The sequence below is a fragment of the Manduca sexta genome, chromosome 20, assembly GCF_014839805.1.
Source record: "Manduca sexta isolate Smith_Timp_Sample1 chromosome 20, JHU_Msex_v1.0, whole genome shotgun sequence".
Classification (NCBI taxonomy): domain Eukaryota; kingdom Metazoa; phylum Arthropoda; class Insecta; order Lepidoptera; family Sphingidae; genus Manduca; species Manduca sexta.
The window spans coordinates 5,879,974-5,902,835 of NC_051134.1; the positions used below are offsets into that span (position 1 = coordinate 5,879,974).

Consider the following 22,862-nt stretch of genomic DNA (forward strand, 5'->3'; position numbering starts at 1 on the left):
TTCCTTATTCAGCGCCAATTTTATCTAGGTTCTCATTGAAATTTATTAATAATGGAAATTCTACCACCCCCTAAACGCAGGTTGAACTTTATCTTGTCTCTAGGTGATGGGTGAGTTACTGCCATTCCTAATTTAAGGCACCTACCAGTTGTCTCGCAGTTGGCCTCCAGAACGCCAAACCTACTTCCAAATAAATAATTATTTATTTGCATTAATATCGACGATGCATGGAAACGACACTATTAATCAATATAAAGACAAAGTTTGTGTGTTTGTTTGTAGATTTATCTTGGAAACTATTAAATGCATTTCAGCGGTAGAAATCATTATTGTCGCAGAGTAACATATTATATAAATTGTTAATTTGATTACATTCCGGCAATTGTTACTTTCATAGTAATGGTTTTCTTAAGTCGCTTCCCCAATCAAACGGCTTTGAGCAATTTGTTTCATATTTGACGACCCGCGAGGTACGGGATATACGATTAATTAAAAAAAAAAATCTAATCCAGGTCTTTTTGTAATTTAATACCACTAAAATATTATTTATTTTCCATCTAATAGTGAATAGAAAGTAACATGATATCTATTTTAGGAGATGCACGCAATTAAAAATATTAGAAGCATTTTCATCATGAAATTACCGAAACAACATCCACACTATAAAACTTTGAAACAATCAAACTTTAGTTACCATATTGCAGAAACATGTTATATAGTTCATTTTAAAATAAAAAATTGGAATAACGTCTAAAAATACGGCTAGCACGCTGTTTTGCTGGAGGAAACATCTTAAACCAGCGTCTGCGCTGCACTTTAGTCCCCAAGCGGAGCAGCGAGCGTCAACTAGGCCATACGACTTGCGATGTAACGCGGGGCCAGGCTTCAGTCATTGCCTCGCTAGCTCACACGTACACGTTATTATTATGTTAGATAAACAACTGACCTTTTACTCAAAGACCTAGATTATCGCCACTCGCCCACAACCCGTTTATTGAGACTGTTTAATTTTATTCCATGTGTGCTAGAGTTTTGATAAATATTAAACTACGTATTGGATTTTTCTAAATAGTATCAGCTTGGAGTTGAATTTGTGCCTAATATGGCGATAGGCTCGTCCCCTATCACATCATGGGACGAAATTCACGGCGTCACCATTGTCCTGCTGATGACCCTAACTTACCCTGTCTCCAGGAGAATCTGTGAGGAATCTGAATTCATCAATCAAAGACAAATCACCATCTTACCCATCAATGTCAACAGGCCGGCATAATATTACCGACAGTCGAGGGACAATCATCGTCAATCGATACTCTACGTGGACACTACTGTATTTACCATCAGGTGCAACGAAGTTTCTTAACATGCTCATGTAGAAATAAAGAGCGAGCGATGAACAATTCGCGCAAGTTGTGACAACAATGTCGGGAGCTGATGTCATAATTGAGTGTGATCTCCCGCGATTCGCGCTGACCCCGGATTATCTCTCGCCATTCATTCAATGAATGATTACTACAGTATATTAATAAAAAAATAATTATAATTGTCGCGTGATATTTATTTTGCATTGCTTCAATAATAACTTTTGCTCGCGTCTTCCCCAGCGTGAGAGTATTTTTCTCTGGTAACGCATGTCCTTCCCAGGGCTACAAATTATCCTTTTACGAAAGTTCATCGGATTCCGTTCGGCAATTTTTGAGTTTATCGTGTTTAGACAGATAGACGTGGCGAGGAACTTTGTTAAATAATATGTAAATACAGAAAGGTAATATTCTCTATAAAAAAATGCGTGGATTCCCTGAGGTTATGAAAAAAGACACCATTACATCGCTATGGTTTTTAGCCTACAATGCAATAACAAAGATCCCTTTATATGTCCCAATTTTTGGAAGTAGGGTTCAGGGTTCAAACAAGTTTTCTAATGAAATAATAGAGTTAAAATACTAGCTTATCCCAAAACATTCAATGGGTTTTCGAATTCATCAATTATACGGAAGATTATTGGAAAAGTTAGTGTCCAAATACCAGGTTTAATAGTATGGGTCAAACAAATATTTGTGCCGCTGCAAATGTTCGACCTTTATGCGGAGCTGGTTTCCAAACCGCCAGGCCAAGGAGGTCTTCATAATCTATGTAACATTATTTTTAAATATCATACGATTTTACTTAGAATGCGATTTGTTTGTGTGTTTATCTCTTTAATAGCATGTAGTTTTTCACTATCTTCGATATGTCCCACTTTTAGGCAAAAACTAACTATTTAATTGAAATAAAACTACATACGGATTTTATCGCGGTAATTTATATTGCGGTAGCCAGACTTCAAGACACTGTGAGCTGATTTTGCGTAGACCGAATCGCCAACACAAAAAAAAATAAAATTGTATAATTGTAAAACGACTGTTCGTAGGTCGCCACTCGCCAAAGCCATCTCAGTTAACCAACAATTTATTTATTTATTTATTTCAATTAGAACGGATAAACCAATTACACTAATTAAGTTAATAATAACAATATATAACTATAGTAAAAAATGAAACAGATAATAACTACATGAAATATGCGGTATCATGAGTTATTGCATGTATAAGTTAAGGTCTTGATTATGTCAATAGGGTCTCATACACAAATCTCACTGTTACAGTCGATATATCCCGTGTTAAGAGAAGCCTATAGTATTCAGGAGTAATGTAGCTTCCTCAGTGAAAAAAAAATCAAAATCGGTTTAATAGTTTCTGAGATGAATGCGTTCAAACAAACAATCTCTTCAGCTTTATTAGTATAGATTATAAGTGGCAGTTTTTATGTCGTACATCGTACAACCAGGGAGATTTCCGATGGATATTCACATCCCTTATCTCTAAAAGACGTATCCCTCCTTCTTACGAGTCGACATCAGCAGTTACTCTAGCAATTAGTGTTCAAGGACCATTATATAAATTACAAGCACGATTACCTTCAGCTAAAAAATTAACACTGTTAAATGTCGAATAAAAACGTATAACAATTAGATTAACTTATTATAATGTAAGTAGTACATACGTGTATCAGGGTCACACCTCGGTTATATTTTGATTACCAAAGTGTTGAAGTCTGAATTAAACGAGGCCGCAATTTGTTTACTTCGCATGGGCCTACATGCTACGATGTACTTGTAGAAGGGCCGAAACACACTAGCGTATTTTTATCTGATACTAGATGTTGCTCGCGGCTTTACCCGCGTGAAAAGCCTTGCCCTCTACATAGGTCTTTTATATATGGATTCTTACCGCCATCAGTACGCTGGGGCAATCTACAGATTAAAAAATAAAAATATTGAAATGGTACCAAATTACCGGGATAAAAAGTCTATATGTTAATCCAAGACAACGTCTACGTCGCCAAATTTCGTACAAGTCCGTTCAGCTTACTCTGCCTTTACTTCTAACAAACATTCAAACATTTTCACATAATGTTGGCGTTTACAATATTCGTAAGAAGGTGAAGTCATTGTCTCGCTATCCGTTATAGTTGTGTAATTTCATAAAAACGCACGAGAGGTATTTTAAATTAGATTTTGTGCGCGATATATGGATATTGGATAAGCTTGCTCCTTACTGCGATAGAGGGGGAGCTGTTGTTGTATTAAGGATCAATTATATAAATATGATTAACAAGTGCACCACTATTTGCATTTTTGTACTGATTATGAGGAATTTTGAATATTGTTACCCTAATTGTTGAGATTATATTTTGGATATTTACTATAGTTAAGCCAAAATTTTGATATTTTATGCACGTGTTCACCCTAAGAAAGTTGTTGATTTTTGTAAATGAACATAATATATTCTTGGAGACTCTGTACTGTGTACAACCAGTTTTGTAAACCTAATAAAAAAAAATCAATTTTCCTCCCACAGATTATGCTGATAATACATATTCTTCGAAATGGGTTTATTTATAATTATATCAATATTTCCTCATTGTATCATAGATAATATTAAAGTATCATCATAAATTGAATCAATATTTGATTCGTGATGCTTTACCATTGATATGTGTAATGATTGTTAAAATTTTAGGTAATTAATCATTATTTAAGTGTTTATAGCATAAGCCAGAATTTGAGCTGATCTTAAATAAACAGAAAAATAGCTAGCTACAAAGGTCGTTTGCTGGTAAATCACTAAGATTTGAACGAAAATTATTATAATGTCAATTAGTTTAAAGTTATAACATTATGTATTTCAATGCAAGCTGTTTTTACCCAAAGTCGGTTTGTCACCTTTAGTTTAACACTATATTAAGCTATAACATTACGTAATAAAGTGGAAACCGTAGGTGGAACTAATAAAATAAATAAATAAATATTTATTATAAGAAGTTTTTCGAATAAAAATATTGTTTGCAAATGAAGCAGATTGAAATAATATTTCTTCGTATATCCTACACATAACATTCATGCCGCGAGAAATTGATCAAAATAGTGTAGAGGGAAAGTATGTAGGTTTGTAGGGGATAATCTCTGGAACTATTAAACCAATTTTGTTTTTTTTAAATAATAGAAAGCTACAAAAAAATTGTGCATTCTGAATCCAATCCAATCTGAATAAATCCAATAGCTCGACCCACTTGACTCCTTACAGCGCCGAACTCTTCGAATCGTCGATGATGCCAATCTCACGGACACATTGAAGCCGTTAGATCTGCGGAGAGACTTTGAGTCTCTGTCTTATCGTTTGTTCTACGGGGAGTGCTATGAGGAGTTTGATGGTACCATCGTACCACTCATCACCGCAGTAGAGTTCATTCCTACCTGGACACGTACCGTTCCCGAATGAAACGTTCTTTTTTACCACGTGTAAGCTCTGGAATGAAGTACCTGTGTCGGTGTTCCCTGAGCCTGACCTGTCCTTCAAACGATACTTAAAAAGAGTATTGTCCCTACGGTGGCTATTTGTCTGTGTACCTGGTTCGCCGAGTCCACGAGCAGCAGTGGCCGCTTACCATCACGCCGCTGGCTTGTCTGCCTGTACAGGCATAACAAAAAAAGCTACATTGCTCCTGAGTGTTATAGGCCACTTTTTATCCTGGAAAAAGTATTCACGTGTGCGGAGACGCGGGCAAAAGCTAGTATAGAATAAATTCATAGAACCGTTGTTCATTCTGCATTCAATATTTCGTATGTAAACGCATTCTATATAAATAGGTCGCGCTGTCATTCTTTGGACATTGAACCTGAACCACTGAACGGTTTTTCCATGAATAAGTTTTGTTTTTTGATTCGAGTTGCATTTACTTTTAGACAAACTTTTGTTCGCGGCTCCGTGCGTGAAATACACTCACTCACTTCAAAACTTCACTATTTCAAAACCGAACTATGTGTTATTCCAGGGCGAATATCTAGTGTTATATTTATTCAAAATTATTGAACATTAACACACATATTCTAAAATACATACATTTGTAAAATTTGTATTTACGATACGATTAATCGGAGTCACCATTGGCGTAGTTACGGATCTTCCCTAAAGGTACCAGGCGGGAGCTAAAAAAAGGCTTGACGAATTCAAAGGCCTGTACTATGCAACGCCTCTGTATCTGTAGGGTTTTTCTAGGGCAAACACGGATCACGGCCACTTTTGCACCCCTAATTACCCATGGTAGTCACAGTATTATTTGCGTATTAACAGCACAATTGTTTCAACTGAATTAAACTAAAGTACCAGTGTGTCTCTGAAAATCGACTTGAAGCGTCAATGAGGGGTGTTACCAGAAAGGCGATAGTTTCCGATAGGGGACTCGATATAACATACAGACCTTAATATGCATAACTACTGTCTGTAAATTGTTCTAATGATAATTAGATTCTAAATAAAGGGAATCCGGCAAATGGACCCTTCGCCAGTGGTGTTTACAGATGACATCACCAGAGAACCAGCTTACAGTATTATCTTCGTATTCAGATCAGTTGTATTTAGTCCAGAATCCCGTTCCATTTGGCTTGTGTTTGGATATGATTCGAAGACATTTATACGGAGTTGTTTTGTATAGTTTTACATTGTTTTAATAAATAATATGTGGACAAGACGTATTCTTGAAACATGGAAATGAAGGAGCGTACCTATGCCGTCTCTTAAAAATTCTGTTTTAATTACAGTAAATACTATTACATTGTTATCGTACGTATTAACTTTTTACAAAATTTTCGTGACCTCTGATTACTTTAATCAAATAAATGTCTCATTAGGATGAAAACTTATGTATATAGGTTTAGTGTCTGAATAGAATGATTGTTATACTTTTAATTACCTAGGTGTTGCTCGCGGTTTCGCCCGCATGAGCCTTTCCCGCCAAAGTCTCAAAACGATTATAGCAAACCATAGCGTCCCCTGTACGACGTTAGAGTTGTCTATTTAAAGTATCTGCTGTTCGTAGGATATATTTTGTATCCGCCCGGATAGCGACCACCGAACACAAGGTGTTAAAACCCGCTATAGTGGCCCACGTAAATGAGTCGCGATCCGGCTTCAGTCTGTGTATATCCGGTTCTAATATGTTGGCATAATTATGTAGATTGCTGAGGATTCGAGGAGTAATTGTCTCTCGTCGGTCGACATTCTATTGGACCCTTACTCTACTTACCATACGCAGTGGAGTCACCGAATAGAAGCAAATTAGCGGGATTAAAAGTTCCCTACGGGTTAATTCAGGACCTGCTGTGTGTGTCAAATGCCATCCTAATACATTATTCAACTTGCGTTTACTTTTAATAAATATACAAACATTTTCACGATTTTCGCACTCATAATATTAATTAGAAGTCAGATTAGATTACAAGGAATTCTTTTTTTGTCTGTAACTTATGGGTTTCCATATAATGATATATTTTACCTTTGTCAGTACCTGTCTACCTTAGTTAAAAACTAGGGATTGCTTGCCACAGAGGGGTCCTATATCAAAATTTGTTAGGGCCCTCCAAGGCAGTGCAATCATTTTTGCGCCCGATTAGTTTAATGTAGGTATGGGTATAGAGGAGCCCCAAAGCTCGGGGGCCCTCTATAATTGAAACGACTGATACGGCAATAGCTACACCCTATTGCTTATTAGAACAGCAGTTGCCTGCTGAGGTACTAGTTCCGGACTCTATATGTATACTCGATTTGTTTACGTTAAAAAGTATTGTAGGCACTATAATAATCTTTGTTTGACTCGTATAATAAATATTTTGTAAATTAAATATTTCACAACCCAAACCTAAATTTATAAGTGCAGTAATGTAAGTACAAACATGTTATGAAACGAAGTCCCCCGCCGCGTCTATCTGTCTGAACACGATAAATTCTAGGCTAATTTTTATCTATTTTGTTTTTGTATCTTTTTTTTAATTTTGGAAAATGTATGGCGGGAGTTTTATCCCGGAAAGACCTGTCACGTGGATAAAGCCGCGAGCAATAAATGATTTCACCATATATCGAATAAAAGTGAGTTTAGATAACAGAGATAAAAATAACTAGGAACCAATTTTTTTTTATCTTCCGACATTTGCAGAATATTCTGTTCGTATTGGAGGCCATTTGAGGTCATGTTATGAAATAAGTAAATTTTTGATAATGCCCGAATTTCCTGGGTTTCGAAATAAAGTATGCCTGACACTTAGACAAGGGGTAATGTCTCATACTCTAAATTAACTTCACCATAGATTTTGATTTATTTCGTTCAGGGGGTAGTCTTCTGATAATTCGCTGATTCAGTATTACAAGGTTCTAAGGTTATAGTTTTTTACTCAAATTTAATTAGGTAAGTATATATATTCTTTGATACTTCAAGCTATATGTTTTGCAAATTATTACCTAAATATTTTTTTAATTCTATTGTATTTATATCAGATAAATAAAAATTAACATAGGACCTTGTAACGGCGAGAGCAAAATATTTACTAAAATATGCCAACACAATACTATATTGACATTGTTTGCTAATTATTCAGATATAATAATATAGCTTAAGAAGCTAAACTCTCATAGCCCACAGCAATCGGACGAAAAGGTTAAAAAAATAAAAGACACAAATCGCTGTTTATATCACTTTTTTATAATTTATTTTTTCACAACATTTTTATTTAATTTTTCTGTAAAATTTACAATAGCTTAAAACTCCTCACAAATATATATATGTAAAGTTTAATATGCATCGCAACAACAGTCCCGCGGGTGCGGGACGACAACCTCGAAGTGATGGGAATTAGGTTACAGTGTAAATATTTTTTTTCGATAAAACTAACGATAAGCTTAATACAAACGTAAGGCGTTATGATCTATAAACCCTATGCTAGAGAGTCTGTTTTGTGTCGGCCGTCGCTTTTAACATATGAGCGATGTGACCGACACTGCGCGGGCGCCGCGATCTGCTTGCCTGCGGAACAGCTGTGGGGTGGCTCGGAACTGATCCAGATATGACAATGAAAATCGCATTAAAAGTAATGTAGTTTTTCAATTTTAATTACGAAATATTAAGTTTGAGAAGACGTGCTCACTATCTGATGTTACAAAAAACAATCATAAAATCTTTACGTGGTATTTTAGGCCGAAATTGTTTTTGCAAATAGTATAAAAATATCTCGTAATTCTCACTACACGCTTTCAAAATATTTTTGCATTGAATATTAAAGCGGTTCACACATTTCCTGTTCAGCCGAATTATAAGCAAATGTTTTGTACAAAGGCAACAATTTGGTTTGCAATTAAAATGAAGTGCAATTTTCGCAAATAAAGCAATCGCCGAATGTTATTAGCGCGAATTATTAATTGTACGTTGGTTCGACCGGCTGTTGCATTTTTATTAACCCTTTGATGTGTTTAATATGAACGGAGTAGTATAGGTTTTACCCTGTTTGGGTTTCATACAAAATAGCATGCATAATGTTTTATCATTATTAAATAGTAACATTTTAAAGTAATAAATTTTTGACTGTGGTATTTTATTAGTTTATCATTGCCTTTTAAATTAGTTTGTAATTTATTTGAATAATAAAAAATGTCATATCTGGACTTTTGTACACATGCAAATAATCAAAAAATAGTATTTTAATAGGACTTTAGACCTGCATAGCTGTTTCGCCGGCAATACCCCAGATACCGAGCCGCGCTTTATTTCGGCGCATGCGTACATTGTTTCACACGATAAGACCAATTTGAAACATCGGTAAAGTATCGGATATGATGGCTGTAGCGTTTATCCCGGCGGATTACCGGTTTCCGTTATATTTTCCCAGAACAATTCCCAGTGTTTACCGGTTCACATTTCAATCCGGAAAGTGATATCCTGTTTGTCAGTTGTGTATAGCTGTTGACATATTTGTCACAATTTCTTAGATGAAAAAATTTACGCCATATTTCTCTGTTTTACATTTTTTACACTGAATTCTATATTTGAATCAATTAATATAAAAAAAAAGATAGTAGATTAACAATAGTCTGCAAATTGAATCAAAAGTGCGTAGTTTATCACTTCGAAATTTGTGTGTTCAATATTTTAACCTTAAATACATTTGATATATTTTCGCGCCATAAACACAATCCTATTTAAACGCCACAGCGACCACGCCCGTACAGCACACCAACTCGTCGAATTAGTGTCGAATAAATGCTTAAGTGTGGAACTATCATTTTCCAACGATTGGTATGCGCAAAACGTTTTCAATATGCAATGAGCTTTCTCCAACTTATGTCATACGCCGTCATCGTCTTCCTAATGAATGTTATTCCTAAAAGAAAATGTATAGAAGTGCGCATTTAAAGTTAATTTTAGTTGTTGCGTAGAACGAAACTTCGTCATTAAAATTATGAAAGTATAATAAACACTTTATCAATTTAAATTGCCCTTGAATTTCGTTTATGATGACCGATTAGCCAAATATCTACCGTCATGAACTGAAGTAATGGAAAAATTATTTGATAAGATAACGAAAGAAAGGCTAAGGCAAATTATCTCGCGTTTAGTTAATCCCGCTGTTTGAGCGAGGTTGTTATAATTGCGGGTAATTTTCCCACCATGCCGCGCCAAGGTCGCGTCTCGGACATTTGCAAGTGTCAAGAGTTAGGTCTCAATTCTTAATATAATATACGCATTTCATGGTTTAAGAAATCGCAAGTCGTTAAGGCCCTGGAACGTAATTATACGTAGATCTTAGTTTAAATCAATTAAATTAAAACAGTTTAGGCGCGGCAAGACTTATGGCCAATAAATTGTCATACATAATTGAGGTTAGGATTTGACTATTATGACTAAGAAAGGTGTGGCGCGACCTTTAAATCTACGAGGTCTCGTTGATTCACGCAATGATTTTTAAAATTAATTTACTACTGCAATCTGACATGAATTGAAGAAAGATCTGCAATCGTTTTGACGCATACAAAAATAATTTCACCTATTAAGATGCCACAAGCCAATCAGAGAGCCTTTGTACCATCCCAATAACACCCAAACCGTTCCATATATACATACAACATACATATGCACGCATACGCCGTCTGACCAGTGCTTAGAAATACAAATTAAACATTACAAAATAAGGCTAGCTGAAAACTGATGGTAACTTTAGAATAATAAATCCTAAACTATAATGCAATGTCTCTCAGGCGGCTGGTTGTGACGCCGCCGTGTACGGAAGAACTAACTGTAAACAAGCTGTCTCGGACCATGCTCCATCATCAGAGCATACTGGAGGGCACGGAACGCGTCGTGCTCATTCGACTGATCTCTGGATGATGCAAAATGGACCCCGCTATGGGAGAGCCTATGTCCTTCAACCTTCAAGAATTTCGTATAACAATCCTCAATTAGCTTCGAACACGCAGCTTGCCCCATAGCGTGGACATGTAAAATTACAAAAAATATATAAGAATTTCCAAGTTCACGCGAGGAGGTAGTTTTATAACGGAACTCGCCAATAAATCCTTTTTACAAATATAAAGTATAACAATCACAGTTATTTTACAATGACGATAGAATGGCGTTTAAAATAGACGTCGAAAAACTACGAATCACAACTCACACACGCCCGTCTCGATATAGTAGCGAGTTACACTAGTGATAATAAAACGTGGCGTCCACCCAGCGTGGCCACCACACGGCCGAAACCTCTTTAGCGGACCAACTCAGCCATGCTGAGTATCAAAATATCCCGAAAATAGATGAATATACTTTTTACTCTAAACAAACAAATGTATTTACTTTTAATTTCTCACACAGCTCTGTTCCGATTTTGAATTTGGAACGTTCGTTAAGTTCTTTAAGTGTAACAAAATGGACCTTCTGTTTCATGATGTCCTGGTACATTTTGCCGTTTCGAAAAGCAAATATTTTTACATTATTTAACTATTACTCGCGACGCCACGCTAAAGAGGTTTATCCTCAAAAAATTACATTCACGCATTACAAATATGGAATATAAGTTTACATTTTGTTTAACTATTTTTATGTACTTCATTTATCTCTAAGTACAGATGATTTGGAACTACATAGCTCTACAGCTCAACCCGTTCCGTTTTACTCATAAAAGAAACGCTTAAAACTCAAAAAGTTTGAAGACTTCATACAGGTACAAACTAATACAGTTTTTGTAAACATGCACGGCAGATTGTGTGAAACGGAACGTGGCGAGGGAGAAACGTCTACTGGAACGCCGTGTGACGAGTCTAAAAGATTTCTCAAACGTAACGCACAAAGAGCAGAGCGTCAGTGCCACAGAAATTTAGAACGTCAACATCAAATACACAAAAATGAGATCTTAAATTTTGGTTCGATAGTGAGCAAGTAACAAATTCGTTCGTAAACTCGATAAATTGTTCAATAGTTTAGAAGTTAAATTGTACTTGTTTACATGGGATATACGTTCCATTTACAATACACATATACGAGTATACACTAGACAGTAGAGCGAGCTGCGAGACACGTCGCCCGCGTCGGCAGTCGGCAGACCGCAGTCGGCAGTCCGCAGTCGGCAGTCGGCCGCACGGGCAGCGTCGTGCGACTGCACCACGCGATGGCCGGAAACACTTACCTCCGTAGTTAACACGCCCCGCAAGTAAATACAACAATAATAGTACATCTCTCTATTGGATTTAAACTATGTTAAGTAATATAATTATATTCATCGACAACACTTTACACTACAACAATAAAATCACAATATTCTTTCTTCGTAACCTCTACAACTTTAATCGTATGATGAAATGTTAATTATATGAAAAACAAAAAACATTTTCATAAGTACATCTGTGTAACTAATCTGACGACACTACTTGTATATGATCTTAAAATATCTTTATATATAATGGATTTTTTTATATTTTTTTAGTGTTCAAAAAGCGTGAACTTTAATATTGTACACACCTTAGTTTATATTTATTTTTTTGGGGGTTTTTATGTTTTTTTTTTGTTATATATGTATATGTTAGATCGTTATTTGTACGCCAAGCCGTATACAATACTAGAGCGGTCACGTGTCGTGTATACATACGTGTTTTCAGTTCAGATTCATAAATATATAGTAAAATAAGTTCTCTGTGTCGGCCGGGGCTGCTCGCCGTGCCGCTGAAGGCCGTTGCTGTCCTCACTCCCCACGACCACTGGCTCCACCGCGACCCACTCTCGTCTCCACCACACTCCACGCCGCGCAAACTCTCCCCGCTTGACAATACTTCGATCTCAGACTACGACGGCGAGAGACATGCCACTACTACATTAACGGTGACGGATCCTATACATAGAAGCTTAAAAATAACTAACTAGTCTTTTTCATAGGCAGGTGGTCGAGTGGGACTCGCCCCCGGCGCGAGCCCGGCGCCGCCCGCGTGGAGTGTAATTTTCGTACTGCTGACATATTAACCGATCAACACGAAAGGAGTACGACTAGAAATTAGTTCACGCGTCCGCCGCCGCCGGCTCACCACAATTGACGATGGAAATTGATACCACGCGAGCGGGGTCCAATTGACAGGCTGCTCCGCGGGGCACACACGCTTCAATCCGTATATACATTTGGCACTAGGTAGGAGGCGGGCGGGCGCGCGGCGGTCACGCGGGGCACAGCGCGGGCCGGCAGCACTCGCAGCACGGCGCGTACCCGCAGGCGCAGCACGCGCACGCGCAGCCGCACGCCGCGCACGCGCCGCCCGCGCACGCCACGCACACCACGTACGGCACCAGCACCGCGCGCGCGCACAGCTCGCGGCACGCCAGCGCCTCGATCAGCGCCAGCGTCTGCCGCCGCTCGTGCCCCATCAGGCACACCGTCGACTCGCGCACCACGCCGTGCAGCAGCGTCAGGTACCTGACGGACACATCATCACTCAGCTAATGTAACGCCACACGCCACTGCGATGTACACGGAACAACTGATGTCATACGACACTCACCTATGCTTAAGTGCTTCCTCCTCGCGGCCGACGAAGTGGTTTCGCAGGTAAGCCTCGAGCTTGGCGCGCTGTTGCCCGAGCTCCGGGAAGTCGATAAAGAACCTTGAGCACATGTAGCGCTCCAGCGTCTTGATCTTGTCGGGCCGCGCCGGTCGGTAGCCCTTGGCGAGCAGGGCGCAATACTTGAGCAGTCCGCCGCCGCGAATCTCCTCGGGCTGTCGCGTCGCGATCAGCTTCTCCGAGAGGTGGAGCAACGCCTCGTGGAAGTCGCCGTACACGGACTCCCCGACCACGGTCGGATAGAAGTTCTCGCCGATCGGCAACTGAGCGCACTCGTGGAACGCGAGCAGCGAGTCCAGTGCGATCTGGAAGGAGTCCACGGAGAACTCGAACTGTCGGCGCATCGTGTCGACGAACTTGAGCTCGACGGACTTGTGACCGCGCGAGTTGCCCAGCGAGATGAGCGACCACCGGTCGCCGTCGGAGTTGACGCGCACCATCTTGGAGACGTAGGCCTCCTTGAGTCCGGCCGGCGTGGCGCGGCGGCGCGGCGTGGCGGCCGGCATCAGCGTGGCGAGGTGTCCGAGCACGGCCGCCTTGACACGGTCGCAGTGGCGCGCCGTGGGCAGGTCGGCCGTGAAGATGAGGTCGATATCGGAGTAGGGCTGGGGCCGGTCGGCGAGCACGTGGCTGGCGGCGCCGCCGTTGAGGCGCACGTCGCGCACGAGCACGCCCGCGCCGCCCGCGCTCGGCGCCGCCTCCAGCCGCGCGCGCACGCCCGCCACCAGCTCGCGCAGGCGCACCTGCAGCGTGGGGAAGTTGCCGCGCCCGTGGATGGCGACCACCTCGTCCATCACGTCGTTCAGCCGCCGCACCTGCTCGTAGCTGAGCACGGCGTGCCGCTCGCCGCCGCCGCAACCTTCCTCCGACGACGTGTAGCTCGATTCGCTCTGAAACAAAACGCACTAATCAGCACACTTATTCATCATAATTAAGATACTTGGCTCCGTGACCAAGGAAGCTCGCTGCAACTACTGTATGATTCAAGCGCGACCTCTGCCCTGACCTGTGTATCAGCACTAACAACCGCAACTCAATTGATATGACTCTTCACACAATGGCCTGCGGCAGACGTTCCGGTCGCCGCTGCATTGTTGACAAACATGTTTAGTCATTGTGTTGAACACTCACTGCGGTTTCGCACTTTAAATAAACTTACATTAAAACATAATGTCGGAATGACCACAATGAATGAATAGAACAGCTTAACGGTCTAGTGGCGACTTAGTTTAACTGAGCTTCTGAGTTCGATATTTTTAGGGATTACTTCATACAAAGGTTACAATGTTGATGCTGAAGGGTAATAGATATACAAACTTTACAATCATGAGAATCTGTTTCTCTTTATAGCTAAGTTAAAACACATACATATATCGTAAACACCGCACAATATTTGCCCATTCGTCAAACGTTTGCGTTTCCCTACCGCCTGCTAAAATAATATATAATCCAAGTTTATTGTAAGCTTCATTTATCACCCTCTAATTGACGGATAGCTATTGTATCTTACCGCCAAAAACTATAAACAAAGTTGTTTTCCTTCCATTATTGCGAATTTGGCTTGAGTACTTTCTTTGCCAATTCAGAGTATATTTATCGCTTATTTGCAATGCAAAAGTCCGCACACGACATCGAAAGTGCAATATATTTAATCGGGTTAATTTCAATTTACATTTATAAATACAAAGTTGGCACATTCGTGACCAAATTGAAAGCAATCTTTATTTACAAAAAAGGGGAGATTTTAAGTGAATATATATTCTTTTACTGTAGAACTCTAATACTGTTCTGCTAATGGTAGGATATAGTTAGTACCCGCCGTGATAGGTGTTAGAACGCGCTATATTGGCCTACGTAAATGTGTCGCGTTCCGGGTCCAGCCAGTGTATATCTAGTTTCAAATAAGTCGGCATTGTGGCGACTAGCAAGGGATAATCAACTCCCAACCCACACTATATAACATCGGGTGCAGAAGGGCCATTACCCGTGGCCATAAAAATAACTAAATTCATGTTACTCAGATGAGTAACATCAATCCGTAATAGTCTTTACTAGTAATGGTGAACCCAATCTATCAGAGCGTTATAACCTAATATTTATTCAATATAAATAACTGAAATCAATATCCCTATCGCATTCGTGTCCTGACAATCAATAACGTGTTGTTAAGTGCTCCTTTGTAAGGCAAATGCAATGATGGTATTTTATCGTCGAAGATTGATACACAATGAGCCCATTACGCGCACTCAATTTGGAAGGATAACATTTACTGCACTTTACCGACGATTTCGTAAGATAGACTATGAGTAACGAGGGCTAAGTGTAAGTTGTAAAAGGATAATAAATTCTTATCATATAATTCCTATAAGGTGGTTAGGCGATATGGAAAAGTCACAGGAAACTGCTGGATGCAGGCCGCTTGGAACAGGTTGGTCTAGAAATATGGGGCGGTCTTAGTTCAGTAGTGGTTTTTAAGAATTAAGGTGATGGTTATGCTGTCATATGCAAAATATTTCTTCTAGAGGCACTGGTTACACGAAGTCGTATTACAAGTATGCATTACTCAAAACAACGGTTTTTCCCGAAGCCCGAGCATATCCTTACCATACCAGACATTCAGTTCAAATCCGGTCAGTAAAATTTATAGTTCATTAAAATAGTTGTTGGCATTAACAGAATCGTGTCCTGTTGTCCCACTTCCTAGTGGTCCGTTCGGTTATTGTTTGCATTGTGGTTCAGATCCGTGAGCGGTGACCTAGTGAGGTCGTCGGGTTTCCGAACGGCATTTGCCTTTAATATTATCTAACGCCGATTGTAAATTCATTAATGGTAAGTCGTGTTTAATATTATATTTTTTATAAAATATTTGACGTCAAAAAAGTTTTATAAGTAGACGTTACTCAGGTGAGCAACATTATTTCTTTGACGCAATTCGGGTTTTCTATTTAAAGTAAAGGGACATTGGTCATGTATGAGGCAATCGTATTCCTATAGTTAATGATGCTGGGCAGTTTAGATTTTTTTTAAGTAACAAATATACTTAGATATGTCCTACATTCGCGTAAACGTAATAAATCATTATACTTACGTTTGTAATTGTAAATTTAGAAAACAGTTAAAGTTATAACCTTATCTAACTGCAGTATTAAGCTACAAATTATCTCTCTATCTAGGTGTTATTGATATCCTCGATTTTTAACATTTTTATTGTAAAAATAACTATAACTCAGTCAAATATGGCGCAATGTGTAAATCTTGAGTACCAGTTATTACAATGAAATACATAATAATACAGGAATTATAATGAACAATGACGATCTAATACGAAATAGCGTCAGAAAATAGTATATTTTTCCATAAAACCCAAAATGAAGATGTTTTACAATAATAACAATCATGGACAAACACGTAACTCAAACAAATTAAAACTATTGCGTACACATCGCGTACGAACCACAGCTGTCCACACAAAGGCACTGATTTATTTTTTTGTTATTGTTTAAATGTAATTATTGGTAGTCAACGAAGTTTACTTATAGTTATTTATTTAGGTATATTTATCGCGTGTAAAAATTCTAATGTTTTAAATAACAAAAAAAAATTAGGACGATTTATATTACTGGCAGTTAAATTTTATGATAAAATAAACATTATTTTTTCCAGATAAAACTATTTATGTACATAATCGTTTTTATTTTATTAGGTTTTTAATTAAAATTTACTAATCAGATTCCACATTAAAACATAAAGGCACATTAAAAGAAATATTTTTTAGATAAAACTTTATTATCTAAATGTTTCATTCTTTAATTTCTTTTGAATTTTAACTATTTACTCAAATTGCAGATAAGATAAACAATTATATTTAAAAAAAGAACCGGCATATTTTTAAATTATTATCAAATGACTAGAATTACTGGCTGGTAAGACTTAAAATAGTTTATACATTTTTGCAATAAATGCTATGCCAATAAAAATAATATGTTGTCAGCGAGATTAATTGATTCAGAGATTAAATTGGACATAAAAACACAAATATTTTATTAAATTGATCGCTAAACATATTTAGTTATATAAAATTGTAGTTTTTTTCGTGTTTTTTGCTATTATTACCATATCCTCGGTAATCAAGTTTAATGTCTCGCTCTCATTTTTCGCTTCCGTAGATAATTATATTTGCATAGCGTGGAATTATATGCGGGTTACGAAAATATTAAATTAAATCGAATTGTTGACGTTTGAAGGTCGAACATCGATTGTGAATGCAAATTGCGGTAATTAACCAGCATTATATTCAAGATTATGTGTCCATAAATAGACCCCCTTGTAATAAGCTGACGGGAGCCTTTGCCTTGTAATCAATCATGAATTAAAATATATACCTTTATTTACACTACATGTCAATGGATGGCAAAATGATAACATATCGGTTGGTTTAAAAGCCACGACTTTTTCATCATTTCAATAATGGTCAATGCTTAAAAACGTAGTAATTCATCAGTTTCCGTACATAATGCTGAATTCTACTAATATTATATATACGAAAGTTTGTGAGGATGGATGTATGGATTTATGTATGTATGTTTGTTCCCTTTCACGAAAAAATACTGAACGGATTTGGATGAAACTTTACAGTAATATTGGTTATACATCAAAATAACACATAGACTACAATTTATAACGATTTGATGTAATTAAGTCATAATATAACGATACATATCAAGTCGAAAAAAAAATGAGGAAAACTCCTGCACGCGAGCGAAGCAGCGAGCAAAAGCTAGTACAAAATAAATACGCTAAATAAACATTAAAATGTTGCCACAAATTTTGTAACATCGGAAGTCCTTCGTTCTGTAAAAAGTGAGTAAAAGTGTCATTGTCACGGGCGACGCGCGCGATCACCGCGGCCTCGTCGCGACCGAAATTCATTGTTTTTCCTCGTCAATTGGAAACCATTTGCTAGCTGAGGTCGAATACGCAATCGTAACGAATTGAGACTATATTTAGGGTTGTCACACGGATTCACTGAATTAAGAAATGAGCTGTTAATAAAAAAACAAAGACACATCACGCCTTTATCTCCGAAGGGGTAGACAGAGGTGCAACCAGGGCACCTACTTTTCGCCCGTGTTCTGTCCCATTATGGAATAGGGGGTGGGCCTATCGCCATATCAGGTAAAAATTAAATTTACTACGTTTAAATGGTTTTAAAATCAATCCACGATGTTAGTCTTTCTTGTAACCAGTTTTTTCACTTAGCCAGTAAGCTTCTTTTTTTAGCATTCAGGCTATTGGAGTTAACGTAAAATGTCGATCAAAAAACAACTCTAAACATATAGCTTTCGTATCTGGCAACCCTAACGACGCAGTGCGAGTCGCATTTTTTCGTCGGAACACGTATAAATCAGCTGTTCGCCAAGGTTGAGTGTTGCGTGTTTAAGCCGCGGACAGTCGCATGCCTGTTTACTACTGTAATGGCGAAGCGTGAGGATATCTTAATAGCAACGGAACAAGTCCACGTGAATTTCATCGTTCAATGCCTTCTATTACCCGAAAATGTGTTTTTTTTTTTTATAAGGATTTTACTGCCTGGATTCATTCATTACCGATCAATTTTTGTTTATCATAAACTTGTATAATAGGTACTTAAACATATTTCAAGATCTTGCCTCCTAAAAACCTCATCTACTTCTCAATCCAAAATTTCTATGCTATGTCTCCGCTAATAAGCCACTTCCACCAGCGAGTTAAATAACAGATACCTTCGTATTCGATTTAACATAAATTACTATTTGTTACAAACTTGCTTTTTCCTTATTATAGTAGGTATATAGATTTGTATAAAAATTATAGCCATTTAACATTTCGTGTGCCAATTGAATAAGGAATTATTTTTTTTTATCTACTGTTTGCTACGTAACAACAGGATATAATAATAATTAATCGCTATGTTTTGAACATTCATACCATTTAATGTAACGCTACCGCATTTTTTGCCGCTCACGTGCGGCGTTAACCTACTATAAATTCCTTTGTTACTCGTAAGAGTAAGATTTTGCTTTAAAAAGAAAAACTTATAAGAGAATAAAATAGGATAAAATATGTCGTTAATGACAACCTTTTCGTAGTTAGCTGTAAAGTTGACAAATAAAATGTGCTGTGGCCAAAATCGATGTCAAGATACGATATTCAGTCAAATGGACGTACGGATGACTCATATTTCCGAAAACTGTAAACATAAACTATAAAGGGCCGTGGTTTTATTTTTAAATCGAAGTGTATCGTCAAAAATATTGAAACATTTTAGGATCTCGCTTACTACATCATGGGATACGAATAATACGATGAAAAATGAGTACCCCAGTTTCGTCTCTGCCTACCCCTTAAGAAATAAACGGCATGTACGTGTGATATATGTTAATATGACCCGAGGCACTAACACAAAATTCATATCTTGTAAATATCTTGGACATCGATTTAAAACATACACGAAATTCCACTTAGATATCTCACATAAAATTAATGCATACAGGTTTTTAGACGCATTATCGAAGGCAATATTAACATGTCTATTACCGAGACGCAGTTACTTCGCATGAACATTCCTGAGAAAAATTGCGAAATATTACGCGAATGTGAACGTTACGTACGTAAAGAATTTGAAGGCGAATCCTTGTTACAACATTGCGGTCGGATGCACTGATACATTGTGACTAGGGTTATCATTATAGACTGTTCAGAAAAAGAACCGTCGTGGGATTTGAGGTCGCTACTCTGCTTAATTACCTCTTTTGTTCAATTATAGTATATTTCTATACAAAAAACCTTAAAAACAACACACAAGATCGTTTATAACAAGGCAGTACGACATGACAAATGAGTTTAACATTTATCCAATGGCGGGGAAGGGTTGCTATGTAAAATTCGAAAGTTAGTTCTCTTTCTGAACAAACTATACAAGTATTTTACTTATACTAATATTATGAAGAGGAAAAGTTTGTTTATTTATGTGTAGGGGCTAATCTTTTGAAGCGATTTTGAAATATGTTTCACTGATAGGAAGCTACATTACTCCTGGGTGCTATAGGCTATTTATTCCGGAAAAAGTAGCTAGCGGGTAAAAAGCTAGCTTGAAATAAAATGGAGATACAAATACAGCGTACACTGTGCTATATTCTATCCTACATCCTATTCCCATATTATTTACCTTTTACCGTTTTGTCTTTTATTTTACTGTATTATAAATGCGAAAGTTTTTATGTTTGTTAGAAGTAAACGCGAAAAAAACGGAACTGATTTGAATGAAATTTGGCTCACGGTTACAATCTAGGTTGTATTTATTCCAGTTATTGCTCACATGGGAAATAATGCAATTTTATTATCACATTTTTAAAATAGATGGCGTTGGTGTCATAGTGTTTTAGCGACTTGTGTAACTGGAAAGTTTTCCACACGCGCGAAGCCAAGAGCAACACACAGTTATTATAAATTACACCACCGTTGGATACCTTTTTGATTTGTGGAACATTTGTTTTCCATTTTTTATTGTAAACAAAAAGAGCGCTAAAGAACATAATTTGAATAAATGCATTCTAATTTAAAATTTGCCGTTACCTTCCCAAATCGAAATACAAGCAATTTTAAATACCCTTAAAAATCGCTGTCACGCGGCTCGGTCGGTCCCGTCCAAAAATATTACGAAAAATAAATAGCTGCTGCTATTTTTGGACAACCCTATACAACAGCACGCGATCTCGTGAACTCCTATTTGCGTGCGAAATTCAGGAACTTCGTCGAAGTGTCACTGTGGATTTATGTGCGACGTGGCTATTGCCTGTCTCAGGCGACATCCGCCACCCGGATACTAATGTTGTGTTCAACACGCATGTTATTGATACAAATAGTTATTGAGACACAAGTGCTACATCGCGTTATTAATTACAAGCTTCAATTGTCTAGACAAGAACATTCAGGCTTTAAATATATGTAACACATCAGTGACGACGGGTCCATATAATTCGATTACTGCCGGCTTCCCTTTCTTAATTTATATAAAAACTAATTATCTTTGATAAGTTTGCGGACCATTATGCATTTATGCATATTAGTAGTACCTATATCTTGTGACGGGCTTTCTTGTAACACATTTCCTTGCTACGGCGTGAGATTTGAACCCATGACTTCTTATATCTCACGTTGCGCAAGGCAGAATTTTTGGTTGAGTCTAAATTTTTGAAGGCCACAAACTGTAAGACTCATGCGCAAAAGGGTAACCATAGGGAATACGAAAACTATTGCAGAAAGTATGTGTTTTATGTATAAGTTCGTGATCATAAAATATATGTATGTACTGGAGTCGACGCATTAAGCCGATAAGTCCACGTCGCAATTGAGCCTGCGATTAACGTAAGCCCAAAAACGTCATGCAACTTACGCAATACTGCAGCTTCTGGCAGATAACTGATAAAGCGGGTATCAAGTGGCGCTTAATATTACTAGTGTTTTTATGAAAAAACTTATAATCATAATAATAATATCAGCCCTGTATTATATACTTGCCCACTGCTGAGCACGGGCCTCCTCTACTACTGAGAGAAAACTGAAAAAACTACTACTACTGAAAAAACTTACTGATATCAAAACATAGCTGTACAGCCTTTATACGCAACTAGAGGAGGCGAGGAAGGGTAGTTTTAAACATTTTCTTATTATGTATATATCTATGGCGAAGGGTGAAATTTTTCAAAAGGGAACTCAACACTATCTATAGGTACTTATATGAATGTGGTCTGCAAATCGTTCTAATATAGACTCTATATTACTGGTATTGTAGTTGTTTATAGGCGATGACAATCACCATCAGGTGGACCCAACCCCTCGAACATAACAAAGGAAGTACAATGAAAAATCTTTATTGTTGGAACAAACAATTACAGGATTATATATTTTAAAATGTTACAAAAATATATTGGTAAAGGACTTTTGGAGGTATAGACCAGAACTAGAACCTTTCAGTAGGCAAATTATAAGGCAAGGCTTACTTACTCAGAAAATATCTACAGGGTATTTCCACAAAAATATAATTACAAACATTTGTATCACAGTTTAATTATGATATGAGGATAATTATTATCAAATTATTTGCATTGTGTCACATCCGGAGGATGTTACGATGCTTTGCGACATTGTCAACGGATAGTCGACATTCGACAGCTTCTGTAGCGCAGTTATGACCCTCACCTGCTGGAATAAATGTTTTATTCCCAAACATTTGTATCGGGTTTGGATATGAGACAAAATTTTGAGATTTAGAGTAAAGAATTTTGCGCTGCCGAAGCCACGACCAACTAGTATTATTAAAACGAACCACTTTGTAAATTATACCGTGTTCAATCAACAATC

General features: G+C 37.7%; 1 protein-coding gene across 4 annotated transcripts in view; it reads right to left on the bottom strand.

Moving 5' to 3' along the window:
- Nucleotides 1-8,051: 8,051 nt before the first annotated feature.
- LOC115443534 (terminal nucleotidyltransferase 5C) overlaps nucleotides 8,052-22,862 on the bottom strand; it is a 197,414-nt gene continuing 182,603 nt past the window's right edge. For all 4 annotated transcript variants that reach the window (XM_030168979.2, XM_030168980.2, XM_030168981.2 and 1 more), the window contains 2 exons: nucleotides 13,401-14,350; nucleotides 8,052-13,315 (listed from right to left, as the gene is read on the bottom strand). In XM_030168979.2, the coding sequence (XP_030024839.1) occupies nucleotides 13,060-13,315; nucleotides 13,401-14,350 (1,206 nt within the window). In that variant the 3' untranslated portion in view covers nucleotides 8,052-13,059. The remainder of the gene's footprint in view (nucleotides 13,316-13,400; nucleotides 14,351-22,862) is intronic.